Below are 24,087 nucleotides of genomic sequence, written 5' to 3'. Positions count from 1 at the left end.
TCAGACACATTTAGAGAAGATTCAGAGAATCTTAGAGAAGGAAGGGACCTTAGAGAGAACAACTCTTGTAACCATTTTATTACACAGTCTTAAAAAAAAAAAAAAAAGTGACTTGCTCAAGTCTAATATCACAACCATTTCTGATGTTAGCAATAAAGAATTCCCGGAATTCCAACTCTGCTCTCAAAATCAGTTCTCATTTCTTAAAATACTTGTAAATATCTGCACCTCTGGCATGAAACTAGCCTTAGGTATCAGATGAAGTCTACAGTGGGAAATTCTGAGTGTTAAAATAAACCAGTGTTAGGGAGAGAGAGACAAATATGTCTTCTACTATCACTGACTCACAAGGTGTGGTCCCAGGACAACCAACAACAGACCAAGGAATTCTAAACCATTATATTGGCAAGATTGCTGTGTATAGATTTTTGCTTTTAGCTATTTCATTTTTCAAATTGGCACCTCATCAAACCCACAAAAATGGATGTGTTTTTACACAGCAAGCAATAGTGGTTAGGGACCTCTGAGAATCACCCCAATGTGTCAGCACACAAAGTGCCCGAGAACTTGCCATGTGACTTGGGGCTGGCAGGCAGTTTCCTTACTAATCGGACCGAGTTTGCTTTCTTTTTTCTTTTTTTTAAATGTTTATTTATTTATTTTTGAGAATGGGGGAGGGGCAGAGAGAGAGGGAGACAGAGGATCACTGTGCTGACAGGAGACAGCCCAGTGAGCTCGAGCTCACAAACTGTGAGGTCATGATCTGAACCCAAGTCAGATGCATAACCAACTGAGCCACCCAGGCGCCCCATGGACCAAATTTTCTCATTTCAGAGGTCCTTTTCAGATTTACAAGACTGTGCTTCATCAAATAAGAAACTGTAACACAGAACTTAGCATAATGCTAGCACATAGAAAGTGCTTACTTAATGGTAGTTAATATTACAGACAATATTCTTTTTACATATAAAATATAGGCAGAAAAGCACACATGAACATATACATATGTATTTTTACATGTGCACAGGTTTACAGCTTAATTTTCCAAATTCAAAACGGCCAAGTAAACCATACCCAATTATGAAACAACGCCCCAGAAGCCTTCTCCAGCTGCCTTCTAATCATCCCTTCGACCAAGTGAGGCCTAACTTCTAACAGTACAGTGTGACCTTGTTAAGTCTGGCCTATTTTACTCAACGTTGCAGAACATTAACCCTAACTGCTGTGTGGTGTATCATTTTGTGAATATGTAATAATCTATGTATCATTCTGTTGATGGGCATTCAGGTAGTTTTCAGTTTGGGGCTTTTTTTCTTTTTTAAATTTTTTTTTTTTTTTCAACGTTTATTTATTTTTGGGACAGAGAGAGACAGAGCATGAACGGGGGAGGAGCAGAGAGAGAGGGAGACACAGAATTGGAAACAGGCTCCAGGCTCTGAGCCATCAGCCCAGAGCCCGACGCGGGGCTCGAACTCCCGGACTGCGAGATCGTGACCTGGCTGAAGTCGGACGCTTAACCGACTGCGCCACCCAGGCGCCCCTTTTTTTCTTTTTTAGAATAGTGAGCATTCTAAGTTTTGGCAAAACAGATGTACACATTCCTGCTGGATGAGAGTGTGTGTGTGTGTGTGTGTGCGCGCGCTTGTGTATGTGTGTGTGCACGTGTACTGAGAGTATCTAAGAATACAATCTAAGAAGCAATCTTTACTGAATTAATGTGAAAGCTCTAAAAAGTTCTGTGGGATATGAGGAAAGTACACTGATCATTTTGTTTAGTCTTTAATACTGTACTTAGCATGCTGGAACATGAAATTAGCAAAACTTTAGTGAATGCTTTAATTTATGCTTGTAACAATCCTCTCCACTTCAGAACTATATAAAAGTAAGTTAGTATTTCACCTACTCCCAATAGTGAGGGTTGATGGAGGTGGGGTGGGGAAGAGAGGAAAATGGGTGATGGGCATTGAGGAGGGCACTTGGGGTGAGCATGGGTGTTGTATGTAAGCGATGAATCATAGGAATCTACTCCCAAAACCAAGAGCACACTGTACACACTGCCTGCTAGCCAACCTGACAATAAATTATATTTTAAAAATGGAATAATAAACAAAAAAAAAGAACTGGTCCTGGACCTGGATGGATATCAGGAGATTTGGATGCCAGTCCTGACTCTTCCTACCCCCTAATGACATATGACATTAACAAAAGTACTTTCACTCTCTAAGAGGAAGTTCCTTCCTCTCTGAAGTGAGGGAAATGATCTAGAACAGGGATTGGTAAACCACAGCCCACAGGCCAAATCTGGCCCACCATCTGTTTTTGTAAATAAAATTTTATTGAAACACTGCCATGCCCATTCACTTAAGCATGACAATATGGCTACTTTTGTACTACAATGGCAAAGTTGAGTAGTTGTGACAGACTAAAATGCAAGCCTACCATGTTTCTGATTTTGCTCTTTACAGAAAAAGTTTGTTAAATACCATACTAGAAGGCCACAATTGTCTTCTGTGATTCTCATACTTGACTCTATATGTCCTAAGACAAGGTTATGAAGCATCAAAATAGACCACCAACACCTAAGATGGCCTCTTATCATAACAGAACAGCATAAAATTGAACTCTGAGTACAGAGAACTATCCTGTGGAAGCCTACATCCATAAAAAGATACCAGTTTTGTAGTACTGGCTCATATGGAAACATTATGGGGATAAACAGAAATCCCAAGTCCCTAAACCCTACATGGGCATCCATGTTTGCATAGGGAAGCATGCATGGAAAGGACAGAGAAATGAAACGAAGTTTAAATGACTGAGCCACCCAGGTGCCCCAGATAATTAAATGAAGTTAATTTATCACAAACAATGACTAAGACTTTAGCTTTTGTGACTAATATATGAATAACCAAGTAGCACGTTCATTGGTTCAGAATGCAAGATAAGAAAATTCCTCTTTGAGGAGAAGGCTAGCATTGATGAAGTTGTCAGAATTCTACAGCTACATATAGAAACTTAATTATAGAATGGGCCCTCTCTATTTTATAAGATTGTCTCTTTTAAGAGCGTGTAATAGCATACACATCCAGTTGTGAAGGAACAAGGGGGTGTCCACCTAAGCAGGTGTATCAGCTAAATCAGCCCAGGGGGGTAAATTGTGCCACTGCTAGATTAGCTTCACTTCCCATGGTGGACAAGCTCCTATCATGAGCTCAGACAGCCTCACTTTCTTCTGCTTAGGATCAATCAATGGCATTCTTATGCCCACAACATACTCTTACAGATGAAGCCAGAAATTGGTAGCATCCATGGGGCACCTGGGTGGCTCAGTTGGTTGAGCGTCCGACTTCAGCTCAGGTCATGATCTCGCGGTTTGTGAGTTCGAGCCCTGCATCAGGCTCTGCACTGACAGCTCAGAGCCTGGAGCCTGCTTCAGATTCTGTCTCTCTCTCTCTGCCCTTCCCCTGCTCACACTCTGTCAATCTCTCTCTCAAAAATAAATAAACATTTTTAAAAAAAAAAAGAAAAATTGGTAGCATCCAAAAGAAGTATGTGAAAATAAAACACAGCAGCAATCAGCAATCCCTCTAACCACCAACAACAGTATATTAACAATGGGCATTAACAACAGTATATTAACACAGGCTACAGCACAGATCTGCTAAGCTGCAGGTTACGCACAATTCCTGGGAGTGCTAACTATAATTCCACTCCACTCCAAAACACAGGTGAATGCAAGCGGGTGGAAGTCACAGTCTAAGGATGACCTACATCCTACTCTAATTAATATTAAAACATAAATTTTCCACAAATCCTATACTTTAACTGGTGTTCATAACATTAGGATGTTACAACTGCAAGGCTGAGAACTACTGCATTAGATTTAAAAATTCTAATTACATGTAAGTTGTAAAATTGCTTTTTAACTCCTTCAAAACAAGAATCCACACACACAAAACAAAACTACTAGAGAAGAAAAACATGAGATTAAGAATATTAAATTATATATTTCATTTCGGCCTCTATGATCTGGGACCTCTTCTTAAGTTTCTTGATAGTCTTCTTATCCTTAAACTGAACGAGTAACTGCTTTGGGGTTCAGGACTCAAATCATTATTTTCATAGCTGTGATCATGACAATTATCTTTGTATTTCATCCATCACAACAAACCGGGTCTGCTTCCATCCAGTCTTATTTAGTCTAAAACACAGCCTATATTGATTCCTCAAAAAGGGAAAACAAATTTCTTTCACTTATTATTTTTAAGTTTACTGTAATAAATCTATTTTACACGACTATACAAAGATCTAGCTTGAAGATAAAATTCCCATTTTAAATTCTTTCCAGGACACAGGCGCCTGGGTGGCTCAGTCGGTTAAACGTCCGACTTCAGCTCAGATCATGATCTCGGGGTCTGTGGGTTCGGGCCCCGCGTCAGGCTCTGTGCTGACAGCTGGAGCCTGTTTCGGATTCTGTGTCTCCCTCTCTCTGACCCTCCCCCATTCATGCTCTGTCTCTCTCTGTCTCAAAAATAAATAAACGTTAAAATAAATAAATAAATAAATAAATAAATAAATAAATAAATAAATAAAAATGAATTCTTTCCAGGACAAGACAGTAGTAAGTATGTAGATGAACATTAACACAAATCTGCTCTTCCTCGTATATTTCAAATTTTACTGTTTGTCTCAGATATTAAAAGTTCTAAATATTCGAGTGACTGGGTCGTCATCTTTGGAATGAAGACCGCGCTTCAGTCATAAAATACAAATCCTCCCAAGAAAGAATTTCCACATCAATGTCACATCTGAATACTACCTAACTCATTCACAGCATACACCAACAATGCCCTGAAAAATTGTTTTCAGATTTACGGACAATGCAGTTCTGGGTCTGTTTGGAGCCCTGGTGTGAAATAAACCACGTTGCATTATACTTAAAACTATCACTATTGAATATTCCTTCAGTGCTTGGATGAGCTGGACTGGTTTCTCATGCCATGTATAAAAATGACAGGTACTGTTTTAGCAGAGAGTGAGCGTGGCATTTAGAATATTTGTGTTTAACTACAATTTGCACCCCCCCCACAGATATAAATATATCCTTATTTGAGAAAACTGTGAGACACTTTATGAGGGATAAGGCTCAAGATTAGATGAGACCCTTCCAAATCTCACTGAACCCTGAAATTTTTTAACAGATGAATTTTTCTTTTCGAAGTAAAAATTGCAATTGTAGTATAGTAAGATAGAATCAGAACTTTAAATTTTGTGTTATATACCAGTGCGTCTCTACTTCAGGCAAATTAACTCTCTCGCCTTCCTTCTGTATTTGTTAGAGGACAGTCACATTTTTTTCTTTCTCAAAGTTTGTATCAGATGTCTCTATTTTCCTTTATTAAAATTACAATTTTCTTTATAATTCTCTAATCAATTTTAAGTGTTTAACTCTCATTAGAAACGTTTCTGGAGGGACCCCTGGGTGGCTCAGTTGATTAAGCTTCTGACTTCGACTCAGGTCATGATCTCATGGTCTGTGGGTTCGAGCCCTGTGTCAGGTTCTGTGCCGACAGCTTGAAGTCTGGAGGCTGTAGAAAGGTTTGTGGAGAGTATCCTAAAATCCTTTCTATCCTTCTGATGCAAATAACAGAATCTTTTTTTTATCTTTAAACCCACAGAGTTCATATAACTTAACTCTGGCCCCTTGTACAAGGAATGAGATCTAAATAGGAAAAGTGACCTCCAGCTAGTTAGTGGCAGAGCCAGGTGCCAAACTCACCAGCCACTTACTTCCACCCTGCATACTGTCTTGAATGCTGACTCTTTGAGTAGACAGTTTCAAGTTCATCTACTAAGTTGAACTTCAGAACCTGAACCAGTTTTGGTTTACAGCAGTGCTTCTGTGCGAGAGTGCTTTGATTTGCGTACTGGTGGGATCCACTGTGCAGAAAGATCCTTGGTCTATGTTCCATTTACAAAGAAGCAACGGGGTCAAAGCCTTAGGCACTGTGGCATTATCAGTAGATGAGAACTTAACATAAGAAGGACAATGAAAACCTTGTTTAGAAAAAAGCAAATAGAGAAAGGCATTTGGAAAATATCTTTGGCCCAACATCTGGAAGCAATTTGGATTTGGAATAAAAACCATATTTCACAAAATTAATTCTCATTTGCAAATACCTGTTAAGTGTCCACTCATAGTTTTGTCATGACTATTGAATAACTGTCTGTATTTCAGTCTGGATGACTGAGGGACAGCCCATTCTGCCGCGGGAGGGGCACTGTGGGGAAGAGGAAGGAGGGGTAAAAGGATGAACAGTGAAGAACATATTTACATTCTTTTAACACCAGTAAACTACGAACTTCCCGAGAAAACCAGCTTTAACATTTTATTAGCTTTCTAATCATTACTTCTGAATTTTCTGTAATGAGTATTTCCATATTTTAAGGTTATAAACATTTCTCTCAAAACAGACATGCTCATTATTTTTCCAGAATCAAGGGTAAACACAATAGAGTAAGTGGCTGTTCCAAGTTATACACACAATTTAATAACTGGAAGCCTCTACAAAATACAGAAAGACCTCTTTGGATCTAAAATGATACAAAAATGTCCAGGCTTTTCCTAACTTCTAGAACAGTTCTCTTTCAGCTCAAAAAGCAATGCTGCTAGCAAACAGGTAGCTGCCTTTAATGGTATTAATTCTTTAACATGTGTAACTTTCTATTCAGCAAAAGACATGATATAGTTCTTAATGAAGGGAAATCATTTCATTCTGGGAAGTTTAAATTCCCACAAATGGAGAGCTGCCCAGAGAGAACAGAACATTTCCAGGGTCACGGCAAATCAGTGGGGCGGTAATGGAAGGGGCTTTGCTTTCTTTAAGTGCAATCAAGTGCTGACCTTTTCTTGCCAATGTGCAGCAAGCCTGACCCAAGAAAACCCCTGCCAGGAGTCAACTGGGTCTACACCTCCTTAGTGACGAGGTCCTCAGAGTTGTTCCTGTGTTAAGTATCACATTGGTACCTATGGCTTGTTAAGAGCCTGGTGTCTAAATAGGGCAATTTAAACACAATGGCTAAGCTCTCAATGGCATTTCACTTCCAGAACAGATTGTAACTAATACCCCATTTGCAATTTCCTTTCATTTCAACAAAGATATCTATTCCTCATATGTAAAAGCAAAGTTTTAATCATAAATTGAACCTCTCAGTCATCATTTACATGTGTTACCTATGCACTTATACTTAACAACATATACTTCATAATGCATTGGAAACGACTCCCAAGCACTTTAAGAGTACCTAATTACAGTCACGTTTTCAACTATTATAAATTTCTTAATAAAAAACACTTACCAAGGTCGATTCTGCTGTGAGTACTTCTGCAACAGCCCTCTCATTTTAAACTAACTAATTTATGCTGATTCCAACTCTTGCCTATTTGTCAAAAGCTAATTATCTTTCTCCTCCACCCCAGGAATATAGGGTGTTGCACACAGAAGCTGCCCCAGATTACACTTATCAAGTCATAGTTTTCTGCCGAGACTTCCCTGAAAACTTAAAGGGACTAAAAACTCATTAGCAGGTAACCAAAAATTAGATGCCACATTCTAAAAATTTGCTGGAAATTGAAATTACTAAAAAGATGACTACCAATCTGACCCCCCCACAACCAGTTGCCTTAATAACATTACTGTTTGCTAATACTGATTACTTATTCATTCTTATGGCACAAATCAATTTTTTAATGTTTTCTTTTTAAGTTTGTTTATTTATATTGAGAGAGAGAGGGAGGGGCAGAGAGAGAGAAAAGCCCAAGTAGGCTCCGCACTATCAGGGCAGAGCCTGGGTGGGGGGTCAGGGGCCTTGAACCCACAAGTCGTGAGATCATGCCCTGAGGCGAAATCAAGAGTCATGGGATGCTTAACCAACTGAACCAACCACCCAGGTGCCCCAGTCACACATCAATTTTAAGGCAGATTTCAAAATCCCTTGTGGAGAGTCACAGAAAACTCAAAACTTCAGCATGTATAGGAGAAAGACTAAGAAATAGGGAATTCAGTGTTGGATCATCTGAGTTTAAATCTCAGTTCTACCTTGTGGTAAAATGTAAACTGTAAGTGAGGATGATCGCTTCTTTGGGTTTATTTCCTAATTCACAATTCTGAGCCGGTATCTACTGCAGGTGGTTGGGGGCACGGAATGGGATTAACAAGGTGTTTGGCAAGTAGATGTTCAGCAATGTTCCTGAGTCTTAGGAATAAAACCTTAACGAGCGGAAGACAAGTATCTGTGTACCACCATTAACTGAAGTTTTCAGAGCAAACTTTCAGGTAAGAACTCATGCCTTAAAATCAGAAAGAATTCAGTTAAACTCCTGGCTCTATCATTTAGGAGCTATGTTATCTTGGGCAAATTCCATGAGATTATCTGAGATAGAATAAAAGATAAGGCCAACTGTAGCTCTAATCTTCATATAAAATTTTCTATAAATATGTAAAGGGTTAATAGAAAAGAGTTAATTTCCCCCTCCTACCTGGAGTTCTATTTTATTATTTTTAAACATTAGTAAAACTAGTAGCTATTTGTTTTTGTTATTAAAAAAAAGAACACCCAAAGTGTTTTAAGGAAATGTCATGTTCTTTGTCATCTCTACAACATGTAAGTGATAAAACCTAGTAACATTATCCAGAACTAATTATTGGCATCCTACAAAATAAAAGATAATAAAGAACATAGTTAATTCACTTTCAGTTTTAGATGTTAATCAGATAATGGCTTTAATCCAATGCCCATTTAGAAATAAGCACACTTACCTAGCCACATCAAATGACTGTGCCTTCTGTAATTTAGTGTTTAATTGTGACCCTGGACCAGATCTACTGAAGGAAGAGCTCTTTGGCAACGTGGCTGCTGTAAAAATAAATAAATGGTGAATAATTTTAATCCTACAAAGAAAAGAAACATTTTCCTATTAGTGAAAATTAAAATATATACTCACCAAATCTGAGGCAGAAATTATTCCTCCCTTACTACCCTGGACTCAAAATGAGTGATTTCCTCCACTCCCTGCCCCTTGCCAAAAATTTTTCTAGATTTACTTATTCCTACTGAAAATCACCTTACTAAGTAGTAATGTTTACAATCCATAACTCTTTGTTAAAAGTTTCATATCACATCTTTTTTTTTTGTAAATTTATTTATTTATTTATTTATTTATTTATTTATTTAGAGAGGAGAGAGCACACAAGCAGGGTAGGGTAGAGAGAGAATCCCAAGCAGGCTCCTCAATGTTAGCGCAGAGCCCAACACAGGGCTTGAACCCACAAACTGTGAAATCATGAGCCAAAACCAAGAGTTGGCCGCTTAACCAACTTAGCCACCCAGATGCCCCTGTATCACATCTTACGGGATCTGTTCCCATAGTTAAAGAAGCAACAGCTTAAATACATAGGATGGCATTTTCTTAACTGTGCTAAAGGAGCAGAAGTATTAGGTCCAGATGAAAGAAACAAAAGGTCCCAGCCTTGCAGTCCCGGCCAGATAACATGGGATGCTAGGGAGGGTCAGCCTTTGTGTCTGATTCCCATTAGGGCTGGTTAGCTGGGTGCCAGGAAAATAACGCTGAGTCTCAGCCACATTCCCCACCTCCTGGCCTATTGTCTTGCAACATTTGCTATTAAGCCCAAAAGAAAACAAGACAGAGCACATGCATTCACAGATGCTACTTGAAAAGTAACTGCAACAACTTTTACAGCTGCCATCACGTCTATAGCCATGGCCACATATGAAAGGTAAACTACATGGGACAAGAAAATCTTAAAAAAAGAAAAAAAAAAGTGCTGCCTTTAGATTCTTTAGCTATAACTTACAGACAGATCTTGACAGATGGAATAAATCCAGGGAACTGGGCAGAGAAATAACCATTCAAACATAATCATTACCCATGGCTAAAATCCAGGCCATCATCGCTACTGAAATTACACAGACATATCCCAAGTACTTTTTTTTTTTTTCCAACGTTTATTTATTTTTGGGACAGAGAGAGACAGAGCATGAAGGGGGGAGGGGCAGAGAGAGAGGGAGACACAGAATCGGAAACAGGCTCCAGGCTCTGAGCCATCAGCCCAGAGCCTGACGCGGGGCTCGAACTCACAGACTACGAGATCGTGACCTGGCTGAAGTCGGACGCTTAACCGACTGCGCCACCCAGGCGCCCCCAAGTACTTTTTTAAAAAAATACTTTACCCCCGGATAAGAATTCATTAGATGTGTAGACCACATCTACAGTTTATGCTTTCTTTTCACTAAAGGGAAAAAGACTTCAAATAAAGTCTCAAAATGAAATTAACTACACCAGGAACTTTTTAATCCTTTCTATCAATGAAGCAAGCAGGTAATACTCCGTCTTTAATGTATTTAGCCATTTAATCAACTTCCTTCCCCCTTCCTCCTGATTCACTCCACCTCCTCAAAAAAAAAAAAAGAAATAGCTGTGTTCTTTTTTTCTCCCCATTCTCCTAAGGGAATGGCTTACTTATTAGCAATTCATAGCAGCTGAAGAAAAGTAGTAACTGACACACGGGAAGAGAAAATGTTCAACTACTACTGATCGAACTTGAGTCGCTCCTGTCAAGCCCTTGAAAGGAAATTATGCTCTTGGTTTTAGCTGTTGAGTTCACCTTTGTCCATAATGGTACCAGAGCTCCATAATTTCATTCTCTGTTACCTCTCTCTAGCCTAACACATCCTATTCAGTGTTGGGAAAAAGTGAGATATTAAATGTAAAAAAAAGGAAGATATCTTCCTCTGGAATAAAATGCCATTCAAATGTAATCGGAGAGTGATGACAGATTTAACAAGAGCGAAGAGTAAAACACAAGTTGTAAAAAGTCAGTCTGTGGATTCAGCAGGTCACATACCAGGATGAGCAAATGCGGGTAGAGGTTGTATAACAGGGGGAGCCCCGTTAGCCAGGGGAGGCACTGCTGCTGTAGGAACAGAAGATACTAGAGGTGGAGACATTCCGACAACTGGAATGGATCCCATTGGCACCGGAGCAACAGCTGTGAGTGGTGGCATGCTGGCGATGCCTCCTATTCCTAGGAAGAAAAAATCCCAGCAAAAGTCACATGGAACCACCTTTCCACATTCAATGACAATTAATCCAGGAGTGTTTGAAGAAGAAACTTGCTTTCCAGCTCTAACATATTTTCATTTAAAATAGAAATTCAGAAAAAAAAAATAAATTCACATTAATCGTTTTGGAGAGTACCAAAAATTATGTCAAGAATCAATCACATCCTAAGGGCACAAGATCCAACTTGAAAAGGCATCTACTGGCCAAAGTTGAGGGTCAATAAGAATAATAACTGCAATGGAATGAAAGCCACAGAGGGAATTAAATTTATGAATTCATAATTATATTGAAAAAAATCCTAATTGGTCACCATAGGTAATCAATTTATTTTGAAAACTAGTATAAATAAAGGAGGAAAAGAAATCATTTATCCTGCCTTTCCTTTACATATTCAACCTCAGAGTAACCAAACATTTTCATGGGGGAGTTTCTCTTGGTTAGAGGATTCTAACCAAAGAATGAAGAAATGATCAATGTTTCCTTTCTTTTTTGTTTCTCTGTCTGAACTTGTGATATTGTGTCATAAAAAGATACATATATCTGGTCTGTCCCTGGTTCCTGGCAGAGCTCCTAAAACCCTTGTGATTTCCTGACTGATAGGAACATCTTTTGTTACACAGTATTAGGTCTTGGCCCCTGGTTCCTGACACAAGAGCTTCTAAGACCCCTGGAATCTCTGGAGTGATAGAAGTCTTTTTGTATTTAAATAAGATGACTGGTGGCTGGGGGCCCCCAGAATACCTACCGGATGGGAGCTGATCACAGGAAAGACCAAGGCATGGTTAGAGGGTTGCAACTTTCAATCCCATCCCACCCCTCCCCACAGACCTCAGGGGAGGGTACAGGGGCTGGAGACCGAGCTAGTCAATGGCCAAGGATGTCATCAATCACACCATAGCAATGAAGCCTCCATAGAAACTCCTACATTACAGGGTTTGGAGAGCTTCCAGGCTGGTAAACACATCCACATGCTGGGAGGGTGGCACACCCCAACTCCGTCAGGACAGAAGCACTTACACACAGGACCCTTCTGGGCCTCGCCCTTATACACCCCTTCATCTGCCTGTTCATCTGTATGTATCCTTTGTCATATACTTTATAACAAACTAGTAAACCTAAGTAAATGTTTCTCTGAGTTTTGTGAGCTGTTCTAGCAAATTCAGAAAGGGGAAGAAGGGTGTGTGGGAGCCTCTGACTTTGTAGTCAAGTCAGACAGAAGTATGGGTACCCTAGCCAACTCAGGGCTTGTGACTCAAGTCTGAAGTGAGGGCAGCCTTGTGGGACTGGGCCCTTCAACCCTTAGAATCTGACTCTAATTCCAGTAGTTACCACCAGAATTAATCATAAAAAAATAAGTTAGTGTCTGGAGAGTTGGAAAATTTGGTGGCATGGTTTTTCTGGACGCAAAATTCTTGGCTTTGTCTTTCCTCGATAATCCTAAATATATTACTCTGTTTTTTTCTGGCATCAAGCACTGCTATAGAGAAGTCTGAAGACATTCTAATTTTCTTCCTCTTGTAAGTCATGTGCTTTCTTTTGCTATATACCCAAATAATTTTCTCTTTTTGTAGAATTTATCTTCGTGTTGGTTTCTCCAGGTTGACATTCTCAAGCATATGATATCTTCTTTCCAATAAAGTGTCAAATTTTTTATTTCCAGCAAGTTGTCTTAAACTAGTCTTTACCATTTGTTCTCTTTCCTTGCTTTGGTTTCCTTCAGGTACTCCCAACTACCATACATTCACTTTCCTTTGCCTTCAATATCGGTCACTTTTTCTCAAATCCTTTTTATCTCTTGTGCATTTCTTCTTAATGTTTGAAATCTTCCTCTTTTTACCTTGTTTCTCTTCTGATAGCATCTCTTGTGCTGCTTCTGGTTTGTCTTCAGTTCTGAAATGACTTTTTCTTTTATTTCTCATTCTTTTCTGAGTTCTGTCGCCTTATTTCCAAGGCTTTAAAATTCTGATTGTGTTGGTGTTTCACGACTTGCGTCATTTTCTTAGTATTTTTCAGCTTGTTTTGAAATTGTAGGTTCCTGGGATGCCCTCATTGTCCACAGAGCTGTTATTCAGCTCTTTATTCTCCTTTTCCTAATAATAACTTTGTGTGGGATTTGACCTTGCCTGATACTGCCTGTGGCTCATTTTTATGTGAGCCTTGCTTCCTGGGATTTCCAGCCTCTGTCCTCCACCTCCACGTTGGTCTGGACCTTCTCCTTCTTTCGTGTCTGTGTTGCCGCCCTGCTCAATTTGGATTCGACTCCCAGTCATTTCTCCTCAGGGTAGGGACTTGTCCCATGAGGAAGCCTTATTCCGCCAGCTTTTAAATAACCACTACAAAGACTAACATCCTTTTACCAGTTGACTACCTTTTCTGAATGAACATTTTCTAAATATTTCTAAAGAAATCCATCTACTGGAGGCTGTGTTTTAGATATCATTTCTCTGGACTCTGCTAAATTTTAATTCCTGAAATTTTTCCATATCTCCTCAACCACTGGGTTTTCCCTCACTTCTCTAAAACTGCAGGAGCACTCCTCATCCTAAAGACACCAGCCTTCAGCTGACATGCTCCTCCAGCTTTCTCTCTCCTTTCCAGTAGCACTCTCCCCTTTTCCAAGCCTTCAATCAGGCTTGAGTCTCTACCACTCCAATGAAACTGCTTTTCAAGGTCATATACAAATCCATCTTGTAAAATCCAAACATTTTTCTGTCCTATTACTCAATCTCTCAGAAGCAAATCCAACAAGGGAGCTCTGCCTCCTTGAAAAACGCTTTCTTGGCTAATGGGACAACAACCTTCTCCTATTTCACTCCTGGCTTCTTCCCTTTTACTACACCCTTAAATGTCACAGAACAGCAAGGCCTGCTCCCAGGTCTCCTGCCTACTCTAGTTGCACATTCTAGGGTATTTTATCCAGTGCCAGGGATTTCAATGCCATCCATACTCAAATTCTCCCAGAGCTGATAGATCCTTCTTCTGAGTTCCAGACCCATGGATTCATCTGCCTCCTTGCAAATGCACTAGGCCCCTCACACTTAACATTACCAAGATTTATTTTTCTTCCACAATGATTATTAACACCCAGATCTAAATCCCCACTACCTCTTGCCCATGGCAAAAACCCCCTTACTGACTTCCCTGATTCTACTCTTGTCCCCTTGCAGTCCAGTCTTCAGATAACACAGATTATTTTTTCTAAATGTCTGTCAACCACGGGGTGCCTGGGTGGCTCAGTCGGTTGAGTGTCTGACTTCAGCTCAGGTCATGATCTGGTGGTTTGTGAGTTCAAGCCCCGCGTCAGGCTCTATGCTGACAGTTCAGAGCTCAGAGCCTGCTTCAGATTCTGTGTCTCCCCCTCTCTCTGCCCCTCCCCTGCTCATGCTCTGTCTCTCAAAAATAAATGTTATAAAAAAAATTAAATGTCTACCAACCATGTACTCTCTTACCCATAAGCTCTCTGTAGCTTTTCACTGCACTTAGAAAAAAAAAATTATAGGGGAGCCTGGGTGGCGCAGTTGGTTAAGTGTCCAACTCTTGAGCTCAGCTCAGTTCATGATCTCACAGTTTGTGAGCATGGGGCTCTATGCTAATAGCATGGAACCTACTTGGGATTCTGTCTCCCCCTCTCTCTGTCCCTCCCAAGCTTGTGCTCGCTCTCTCTTTCAAAATAAATAAACTTTTAAAAAAGAAAGAAAAAAAGATTCTCACTCATTAGTGGTTTTATTAGGCCCTAAACCATCTGGCTCTTGCCTTACCTCCCTGACCTGAAGGCCCACCAATACCTCAGCTACAGTGCTCTCATTTCTGTTTCTTGCACATAAACAGCTTCATTTTTGCCTTAGGACCTTTGCAACTGCTATTCCTTTTGCTTGGAACGTTCTCTCCTAGGTCTTCCTTCACATGGCTCTCATCTCTAATTCAGCTCAAAGTCATCTCTTTTCAGAGAATTCTGCCCTGCTCAACCTGTCCCATCAGCATCTCTATCCTATTACCCTGTTTTACAGAACTGATTGTTTTTATCTTGCCCTGAAATAATTCATCCATATGCTTGCTTTCTCCAGCTTCACGAGAAGCTTCAAAGCAGCAGGAGCCATGATATCTTGTTCACCAACATGTTCCTAGCAACTAGGGACACACAGTTGGGGTTTAAAAATAATGGTTCGATCTAATAAAACCATGGGATCTGGCAAATAAACAAGCAAAAGACAAATAACCCCTCCCTGAAACAGTTGGATTCAGAGTCAAAGAAGAATTCTGCTGTGTGCAAACACACTGAGGGAAGATACCAGGAACACTCACAGAATTTCCTGGAATATAGCTAGCTGGCTGTCCTTAAGCAAGTCACAGTATCACTGTACCCCATTTCCTCTCCTTCATATAGGGGAGTTGATCAACCCTAGTTGGCCTCAGTTCCACATGTTAACATGTGTCTTAGCATCCACGCAGACAATGAACCCAGGAACAGTTACGTTCCATGCCACCCATATGGTTTGGTGATAATGACGGTGGGAAGGTAAATAGGGAAAAACTGTATGTTTGGACAGGTTCTACCTCCCTTTCTAGAAATATGGTCTTAAGCAAACTGTTCACCTTCGTAGAATCTTAATTCTCTCATAACAGGCCTAATAATTTCTGTGTATTTTAGGGTTATTGTTGTGACCAAATAAAATACACGCGAAAGTATAATATGTAAGTGGTAGGAAATGCATGGTCAGATAATTTTTAATATTAATTAGAAAATAATGATAGTAGTAACAAATTATTTTCTTCTCAAAAGTAGCCATGTAAGAAGTATAAAAAAAAAATTACCTGGGGTCAAGCTGAGAGGTGGAACTAGAAAGACTAGCAAAGGTCAGATCTTTGAGTTAACCTGGGCAAACCTGGTTAGGGCACAATGTACTTTTAACTTCTCTCATGTTCTGATATTCCCTGGTGATTCCTTTCTTGAAACTAATTTCCTGAGGATGCTGGTGTGATGGGAAGGAGGGAGGGAAGGCAGTGGGGAAGCCTAGAGGAAGAGCTCAGGACTGGGGAATGGCAGCTTAGAGATCCCAGGTGCCCTCAGAGGCAGTGACAGGTTACTTAGGTGACAGTAAAACCGCCTGGGCAGAAAGGCCGCAACCTTGTGGGAATAAATCAGCAATGTCTCTAGAGTTGAAAGTCCTGCTGCAGAATGGAACAAGAGAAGACATATTAAATGTTAGAGGAAGAATTACTGACCCCGGGTTTGAGGGAAAAAGAGGAAATGGGACGCCTCTGGTTATTTGACTCTTCCTCCCCTCTGAGGTTTCTTCTTGCAGCCCCAGAAGGGAGGCCAAAAGACAACCAAACACCTTTTAGCTGTTTTAACCCATGGGTCCCGACCAAGCATTGGCTACAGGGACCTTCATGAGATTCAGAGCCACTTCCACTGAAAGAAGCCAGCTAACTAAGGGATCAGGACTGGGAACACAATGGACAAGACCAAGGACCCCGGGCACTATGAGCTGACCATACTCTTCACCCCTGCTCTTCCTAGCCTTTGCTCCTGTGTGATTTCCTGAGTTTTCCCTTCTTCCCTTGGATCACTATCCTGTTTGCTTGACCTGCACCTTTTGCCTTATAACCACCACTCTTGTGGCTAAACCTCAAGAGAAAGGCAACGCTCAGAGGTGTTTTTAATGGCAAATCTATTAAGCAAAGCCACAACATTTATTTATCTCAGCTTATCATTAACTGTATCAGAGACAACCTGCCTTACTATTGATTGCTCCCTCCCAAACCTATTTCACCTATCGCTTGCTATCAGATATATCAGGAGGAAGAAAGGGAAACCCTAGCCACAATTTTTGTGTTTTGTTTAAACTAAGAACTTTCTCATGAGTCAGATTTTAGATCTGATTACTGCAATCTTTAAATCAATGTAAATAATTAAAGTCTAAGGTGAGAACAGAGAAGAAATCAGGACTGTTGGTGATCTTAGTCAACTAATTACTGATTCGGTTTTAAGAAAAATATATAGGGGCGCCTGGGTGGCTCAGTCGGTTGAGCCTCCGACTTTGGCTCAGGTCATGATCTCACAGCTCGTGGGTTTGAGCCCCGCGTCTGGCTCTGTGCTGATAGCTCAGAGCCTGGAGCTGCTTCAGATTCTGTGTCTCCCTTTCTCTCTGCCCCTCCCCTGCTCATGCTCTGTCTCTCCCTGTCTCTCAAAAATGAATAAACGTTAAAAAAAATTAAAAAAAAAAAAAAGAAAGAAAAATATATGGCTAAAGGGTATCGTTTTATGGAATTGTGTTTTTTTTTTTTTCCAACGTTTTTAATTTATTTTTGGGACAGAGAGAGACAGAGCATGAACGGGGGAGGGGCAGAGAGAGAGGGAGACACAGAATCGGAAACAGGCTCCAGGCTCCGAGCCATCAGCCCAGAGCCTGACGCGGGGCTCGAACTCCCGGACCGCGAGATCGTGACCTGGCTGAAGTCGGACGCTTAACCGACTGCGCCACCCAGGCGCCCCTGGAATTGTGTTTTTAACTGACATAATGTTTATTTGTTTCCTGCTTCATTTTGTTCTAAATGTGGCCAATTGTCTCAATACCATGAATTTAAAAACACATTGCTAGATACCATAATCCAAGGGAGCTGTTTATGCACAGGGGAAAATCAAAATGTTATGGAAACAGAAAGCCAACAGGAAGCATGTGGCATTGTGAAGGGTCAAGAATGAAGAGCAATAAAAAGGCAGAAGATGCGATAGCAGACTGCAATTTTATTCTTTTTACCCTGACATTCTGTAGCTTTGCTTTCATTTTGATTACTAGCATCTGTTAAAAAGAAAACCACAAGACCCAAATGGTGTCACTTAGGCCAAGTCACCAAATCTGGGGCTTAAAACCCAACCTAATGGCAGACTGAAACTGCCCCAGAATCGTAGTCTTAACCCATCAGTCCAGAATCTTCTGATCAGAATCAATGAGGTCATCTGTCCCATGGGCCCTGTCCATCACCCAAAGGAAGATGAATGAGATAATTGACCTGATAAGACCCCCTGGCCTTCTACTCAAGGGAAAGTGATCTTGCCAGATACAATCTTTTCTTTTCTTGTGCCAACAACTTTCTTGCCCCACCCTCCTTCCTTCCCCTCTACTTGCTACATGAGTGCTGCCCCACACATGAACCACTTAATAAAGCCCATTATGTCTTCAAATTTACTCAGCTGAACTTCTGTTCTTTAACACATCCTAGGGTGTGAATGTGAACATGCTTCTTCTCTTCCAGCACCATCTGCCTGCACAGGACCATCACTTTTCAGACAGAATAGCCTCCTAGAATTTCACAAGGCTACAAACTGAAAAGGGGAAAAAAGGGAAATATTTATTTTTAAAATATACAATGAAATATAGGAACCAAGTCCTTTTCAGACTTACCAAAGGCTGGTGCACTAGAAATAGCAACCGGCTGCTGTTTCATGACAGGGGGAAGTGTGGAAGGGAGTTGGTACCCTTGCAGTTTCAGTTTGATAAGTTTCATAGCTATGGAAAACTCCACTTGATCCATTCGCCCGTCATTGTTCATATCAGCTAGCGCCCTGCAAACCAACACCAAGGGCTTGGAATGATTCTGACCATAAAAGAACCTTCCCATAACCACCACTCCCACCCACACAACAAAACAGTCGGCTCCCTTAATCCCGGGGAGAACAAGAAACAGAAGAAAACAAAGCACACCAAACCAAACCAAAACTTGTTTACCAAGCTATAGGAAGCCACCTGGGAATACTGACAAGGTTTTGTATCAAAGTAAGAACAGTTTTTATTGTGTTATTCTTTACTTATGTGATACATGAGGTAATGTTCAGTGTGAACGCCAGGATATGTACTTTGGATATCTAATGGGATTCTTTCTGAGGTAGTGAAAATGTTCCAAAATCAGATAGTGGCGATGGTTCACGACTCTGTGGACACACTAAAAACCAGTGAATTATACATTTAAAAGAGGGGAATTTTACTGTGTGAATTATGTCATAATACAGATGTTAGTGGAAGGGGCTTGCTGGCTCAGTTGGTGTATGCGACTCTTAATCTCAAGGTCCTGCATTCAAGCCCTGCGTTTCCCCTAAAAAGATGTTGGGGTGGAGGGGTAGGAAAAGAGAGTTTATTTCTATAGATTCTTGACTAGATAGCACCAACCCCTCGACGAACCCTACCATGGGGACATGACATGGTGTGGTACACTATAGTTCTACTATACCTTTAAAACTGTGAAAATTAATTGAGTTCCCAAACGTATTCATTATTTACAAATGGTACTCAGACACAGGTGGTCAAGTATAACTTGCAACAAGCATTTTCCTACTCAGGTTTTTATTTTTTCTTTCTTTCTTTAATTTTTTTAAGGCTTATTTATTTTTGAGAGAGACACGGAGCGCAAGCGGGGGAGGAGCAGAAGAGAGGGAAACACGGAATCTGAAGCAGGATCCGGGCTCTGTACTGACAGAGCCTGATGTGGGGCTCGAACCCACGAGCTGTGAGATCATGACCTGAGCCGAAGTCGGATGCTCAACCAACTGAGCACCTCTCTTCAACTTTTTTTAAGTGTATTTATTTTTGAAAGCGAGAGAGAGAGAGAGAGAGAGAGAGAGAGAGAGACAGTGCAAGTGGGGGAGGGGCAGAGAGAGAGAAGGAGAGAAAGAGAATCCCAAGCAGTTTCCAAGCTGTCAGCGCTTTCTTTTTTCTTTTTTTAATGAAGTAGAGTTGACAATGTCACATTAGTTTCGGCGCAATGAGCTTTAATGTATGTTCTCTCAAAGAAGAGTAAGCAAAAGAAAAGGAAACTATAGCCACCGGAAACTATGCAAACCACAACTGTGCATATTCACAATTTATCCTCTTCTGCATGAAAAATGTTCATCCAAATTTCGTTTCCTTTAGTCTAGATATTAAAAGTGTTAGGGTGATTTATTTTTTAAAACCTATCTTAAGAAAAATTTTATTGGCGACAGCAAAACATAAGACCAGCAACTCCAGTTAAAATGCCATGACTAGTGATCTCAAATGAGCCACATCTAGTAATGTCTCAAAAAGAAAATTAAGTTTCATAGAAAAGAATCCCATGTTACTGAAGTTAACTCAAGGAAGCAAACATGAAACACAATAAAAAGCATGACATACAACAAAGATGAAAAATCTCTAAACATGTTGGGGGCACATGGGTGGCTCAGTAGGTTAAGTGTCTGACTTTGGCTCAGGTCATGATCTCATGGTTCGTGGTTTCGAGCTCTGCATTGGATTCTCTGCTGTCAGTGTGGAGCCCACTTTGGATCCTCTGCTCCCCCCTCTCTCTCTGCTCCTTCCCTGATTGTGCCCTCTGTCTCTCAAAAATAAATAAACATTTTTGGGGCACCTGGGTGGCTCAGTCAGTGAAGCATCTGACTTCAGCTCAGATCATGATCTCATAGTTCGTGAGTTTGAGCCCCATGTCGGGCTCTGTGCTGACAGCTCAGATCCTGGAGCCTGCTTTGGATTCTGTGTCTCCCTCTCTGTCTGACCCCTTCCCTATTCATGCTCTGTCTCTCTCTCAAAAATAAATAAACATAAAAAAATTTAAAAAAAAATAAACATTTTTTTAAAATCTCTAAAAATGTTAAAAGCTGTAAGAGTCGACACTATTCTTTGAGAAAATAAGAAAAAGTCACAAAGTGGGAGATGGGCTACAGAAACCACCTTTCCGCCTCAGCTAGGAGCACACCCCAATCTTCCTGTCGCCAGTGATCCCCTTCAGCAAACCAGTGGGGTCTGAATTTCACTCACTGACAGTAAGCTTGAGAGTTATTTTGCATATGTTTCTTTCTCATCTGGATTCGTACATAAATCAGTTATTCACATCCTTTGCTAAGCTTTCTGATGGACTACATATGTTTTTCTTCTCAATTTGTAAGAGCTTGCTGTATATTACACATACATATTCATATTACATTCACTTTATCTGATTTTTTTTAACTTATTATTACTCTGTTCATTTGTGTATAATATCTTTACCGTGGGAAATCCTACATTTTTATACTATGCGATTTCACTTATATGTGGAATCCAAAAAACAAAACAAATGAACAAACAAAACAGAAACAGACTCATAAATTCAGAGAATACAGGTTGCCAAGGGGGGTGGAGGGAGATGGGTGGGAGGATGGATAAAATAGGTGAAGGGCATTAAGAGGTACAAACTTCCAGCTATAAAATAAATAAGTCATGGGGGATGTACAGTACAGCATAGGAAATACAGTCAACAGTACTGTAATAACTCTGTATGGTGACAGATGGTGACTATACTTACCACGGTGATCATTTTATAAGGTATATAAAATGTCAAGTCACTGAGTTATATGCTTGAAATTAATATGATACAAGTTTATTAACTAACCCAGCCTCTTCTCATGAAACTAAAAAATATTTTTGCTGTAAAAGAAATGTTCATACGAAGTGATACCTATTTCTGGATAATCTACAATGAACAATTCCCGGGTCAATACAACAGTGATCTGATCACACTGGCTCTGTGGTATGGTCTGGTTCTGATGAGACTTTTCTCTTCTTAAACTTTGTTTGGCTATTCACAGATGTTTGGTTTTCTTTCCCCTATGAATTTTAAGATCATTTATCTGTTCTACAAACAACCCTACAGGGCACCAAGCTGTAACGACATTAGCCCAACAAGGACACTAGTATGTCCTAGAGTTTGTTCAACTCCACAAATATTTCCTTTAATAAGATTATATCACTTTCTTGGGGTGCCTGGGTGGATTAGTCAGTTAAGCGTCTGACTTCAGCTCAGGTCATGATCTCACCGCTCCCAGGTTTGAGCCCCACGTCAGGCTCTGTGCTGACAGCTCAGAGCCTGGAGCCCGCTTCAGATTCTGTCTCCCTCTCTCTCTGCCCCTCCCCTGCTTGTTTGCTGTCTCTCAAAAATAAATAAATGTTAAAAAAAAAAAATTTTTTTTTAAAGATTGTATCACTTTCTTCTTGTAAATAATAACTTTATTAAATGTATTCTTAGGAGTTTTATCATTTCTATCATTATTTTAAATGGAACATTTCCCCCATTTCCATATTTAGGGGTTTATTTCAAGCATAGAGAAAAATTTTGCTTCTACTAATCATGTATGCTATATTCAGCTATCTTACCAAACTTCTATAAACACTACGTCTTTACACTGAAATCTCTTAGTTTTGTTAAGTATATAATCATATAAGTGGCAAAAAAAGAGTGTTAACTTTCATTTCCAGTATTTATATACTTCCTTTTTTTTAAATTGGTCTTACTGGCTCTAAGACATCATTGAATGTGTGGGCATCCTGTGAAGCTCTAGGTTTCAATGAAATGGCTGCAATGCTTCACTGTTTAGAAGAATATTTGGTAGTGATCTTTAGAAAGTAGCCTGACATTTTAACGGAGCTTCCTTTCTACATATAAGAACTGTGTACTTTTTTTTTTTAATCAAATGCCTATTCAGCATCTGCTGATCTGATCATACTTCCTTTTGCTATAATAATGCTGAGAAAATGTCTTGATTCTGAACCAAACTTACGCTGCTGGCATAAACTCAAGTCAGTCATGGTTTTAGTACATTGTGGAATTCTATTTGCTACGATTTTGTTTTGATTTTTGCATCCATATTCATAATTGAGCCTGGTCTCTGGTTTGTTTTATTTGTAACTATTTTAAGGTTTTATACAGGAAGTTAGGGTGAACTTTCCTTCTTTTGCTAAGGTTTTCTAAAAAGATACTCAGCAAATGGTTGCTAACAATCAACATCAACATGCATACTTAAAAAAAAAATCAAGCAGATGGATTCTCACTCTCAATTCCCAACACCACTGCCCCCCAAAACACATTTTCTTTCTTTCTTTTTCAATGTTTCTTTATTTTTGAAAAAGAGCGAGCAGGGGAGGGGTGGGGTGGGGGGTAGGGACAGAAGATCCAAAGCAGGCTCTGCACTGTCAGCACAGAGCCTGATGTGGGGCTTAAACCCATGAACCGTGAGATCATGACCTGAGCCTGAAGTCAGACGCCTAACTGACTAAGCCACCCAGGCACCCCCAAAGCACATTTTCTAGTGAGAAATAAATATCCAATGTGGGATAATGACTAGCTGAGGGCGAAGAGACTTTCTAGAACTTTTCAGGGTTTAATTAGAAGAATTTCATGTTTCTGAAAACCTTCCACTAAAATGCCTCAGTGGGAGAGGAGGGGAGACGTGCAATCTTCAAGTTCCAGGTGCTTGACTTTAAGCCACCCACCACAATCCTACATCTTTTTGAGAGTTTTGTGTCATCTTTATTAAAACCTTTTTTGCTCAACTAACAAAACATAACTGTTGGGACCCACTGGTAGTAAAACGCCAAAGGACTTTACGCAAATATATTAGTTATCCTACAAAGCTCATGTCTCTCTTCCTTCCCCTCTACCAGTGAAAAAGCTGGAACACTAGAAGAGCTGAAATTCTATTTCTCAAGGTCTCTCTGGGGGGAAAAAAAAAGGGGACTTCAGCTCAGCCATCCGCTTTCACCTCCATTTATAGTTCAGTCATTTCTAATAATCCCCCCAAAAGATGAAGAATCCTAAATTTAAATTCATAAAACTTCCAAAGTGAAAAAATACACAAGCAAAAAACAGGCATAAGTCAAACAATTATTGTATATGACTCAAAAACAAAGTGGTCTTGGGGCACCTGGGTGGCTCAGTCGCTTAAGCATCCGACTTCAGCTCAGGTCATGATCTTGCGGTTCATGAGTTTGAGCCCCGCGTTGGACTCTATGCTGACAGCTCAGAGCCTGAAGCCTGCTTTGGATTCTGTCTTCCCTTTCTCTCTGCCCCTCCCCCACTCACGCTCTGTCTCATGAATAAATGTTAAAAAAATTTTTTTTTTAAAAATAACAACAAAGTGATCTTAAAATACAATGTTTAGCCTG

General features: G+C 40.2%; 1 protein-coding gene across 6 annotated transcripts in view; it reads right to left on the bottom strand.

The window, feature by feature from the left end:
- ITSN1 (intersectin 1) overlaps window positions 1-24,087 on the bottom strand; it is a 223,966-nt gene that overhangs the window by 121,908 nt on the left and 77,971 nt on the right. For all 6 annotated transcript variants that reach the window (XM_030328381.2, XM_030328377.2, XM_030328376.2 and 3 more), the window contains exons 5-8: window positions 18,547-18,707; window positions 10,923-11,102; window positions 8,817-8,913; window positions 6,178-6,278 (exon numbers count right to left, since the gene is read on the bottom strand). In XM_030328381.2, the coding sequence (XP_030184241.1) occupies window positions 6,178-6,278; window positions 8,817-8,913; window positions 10,923-11,102; window positions 18,547-18,707 (539 nt within the window). The remainder of the gene's footprint in view (window positions 1-6,177; window positions 6,279-8,816; window positions 8,914-10,922; window positions 11,103-18,546; window positions 18,708-24,087) is intronic.

This window comes from Lynx canadensis, chromosome C2, assembly GCF_007474595.2.
Source record: "Lynx canadensis isolate LIC74 chromosome C2, mLynCan4.pri.v2, whole genome shotgun sequence".
Taxonomy (NCBI): domain Eukaryota; kingdom Metazoa; phylum Chordata; class Mammalia; order Carnivora; family Felidae; genus Lynx; species Lynx canadensis.
Note: the sequence above shows the minus strand (reverse complement) of the source record. Positions and strands in the feature narration are given on the sequence as shown.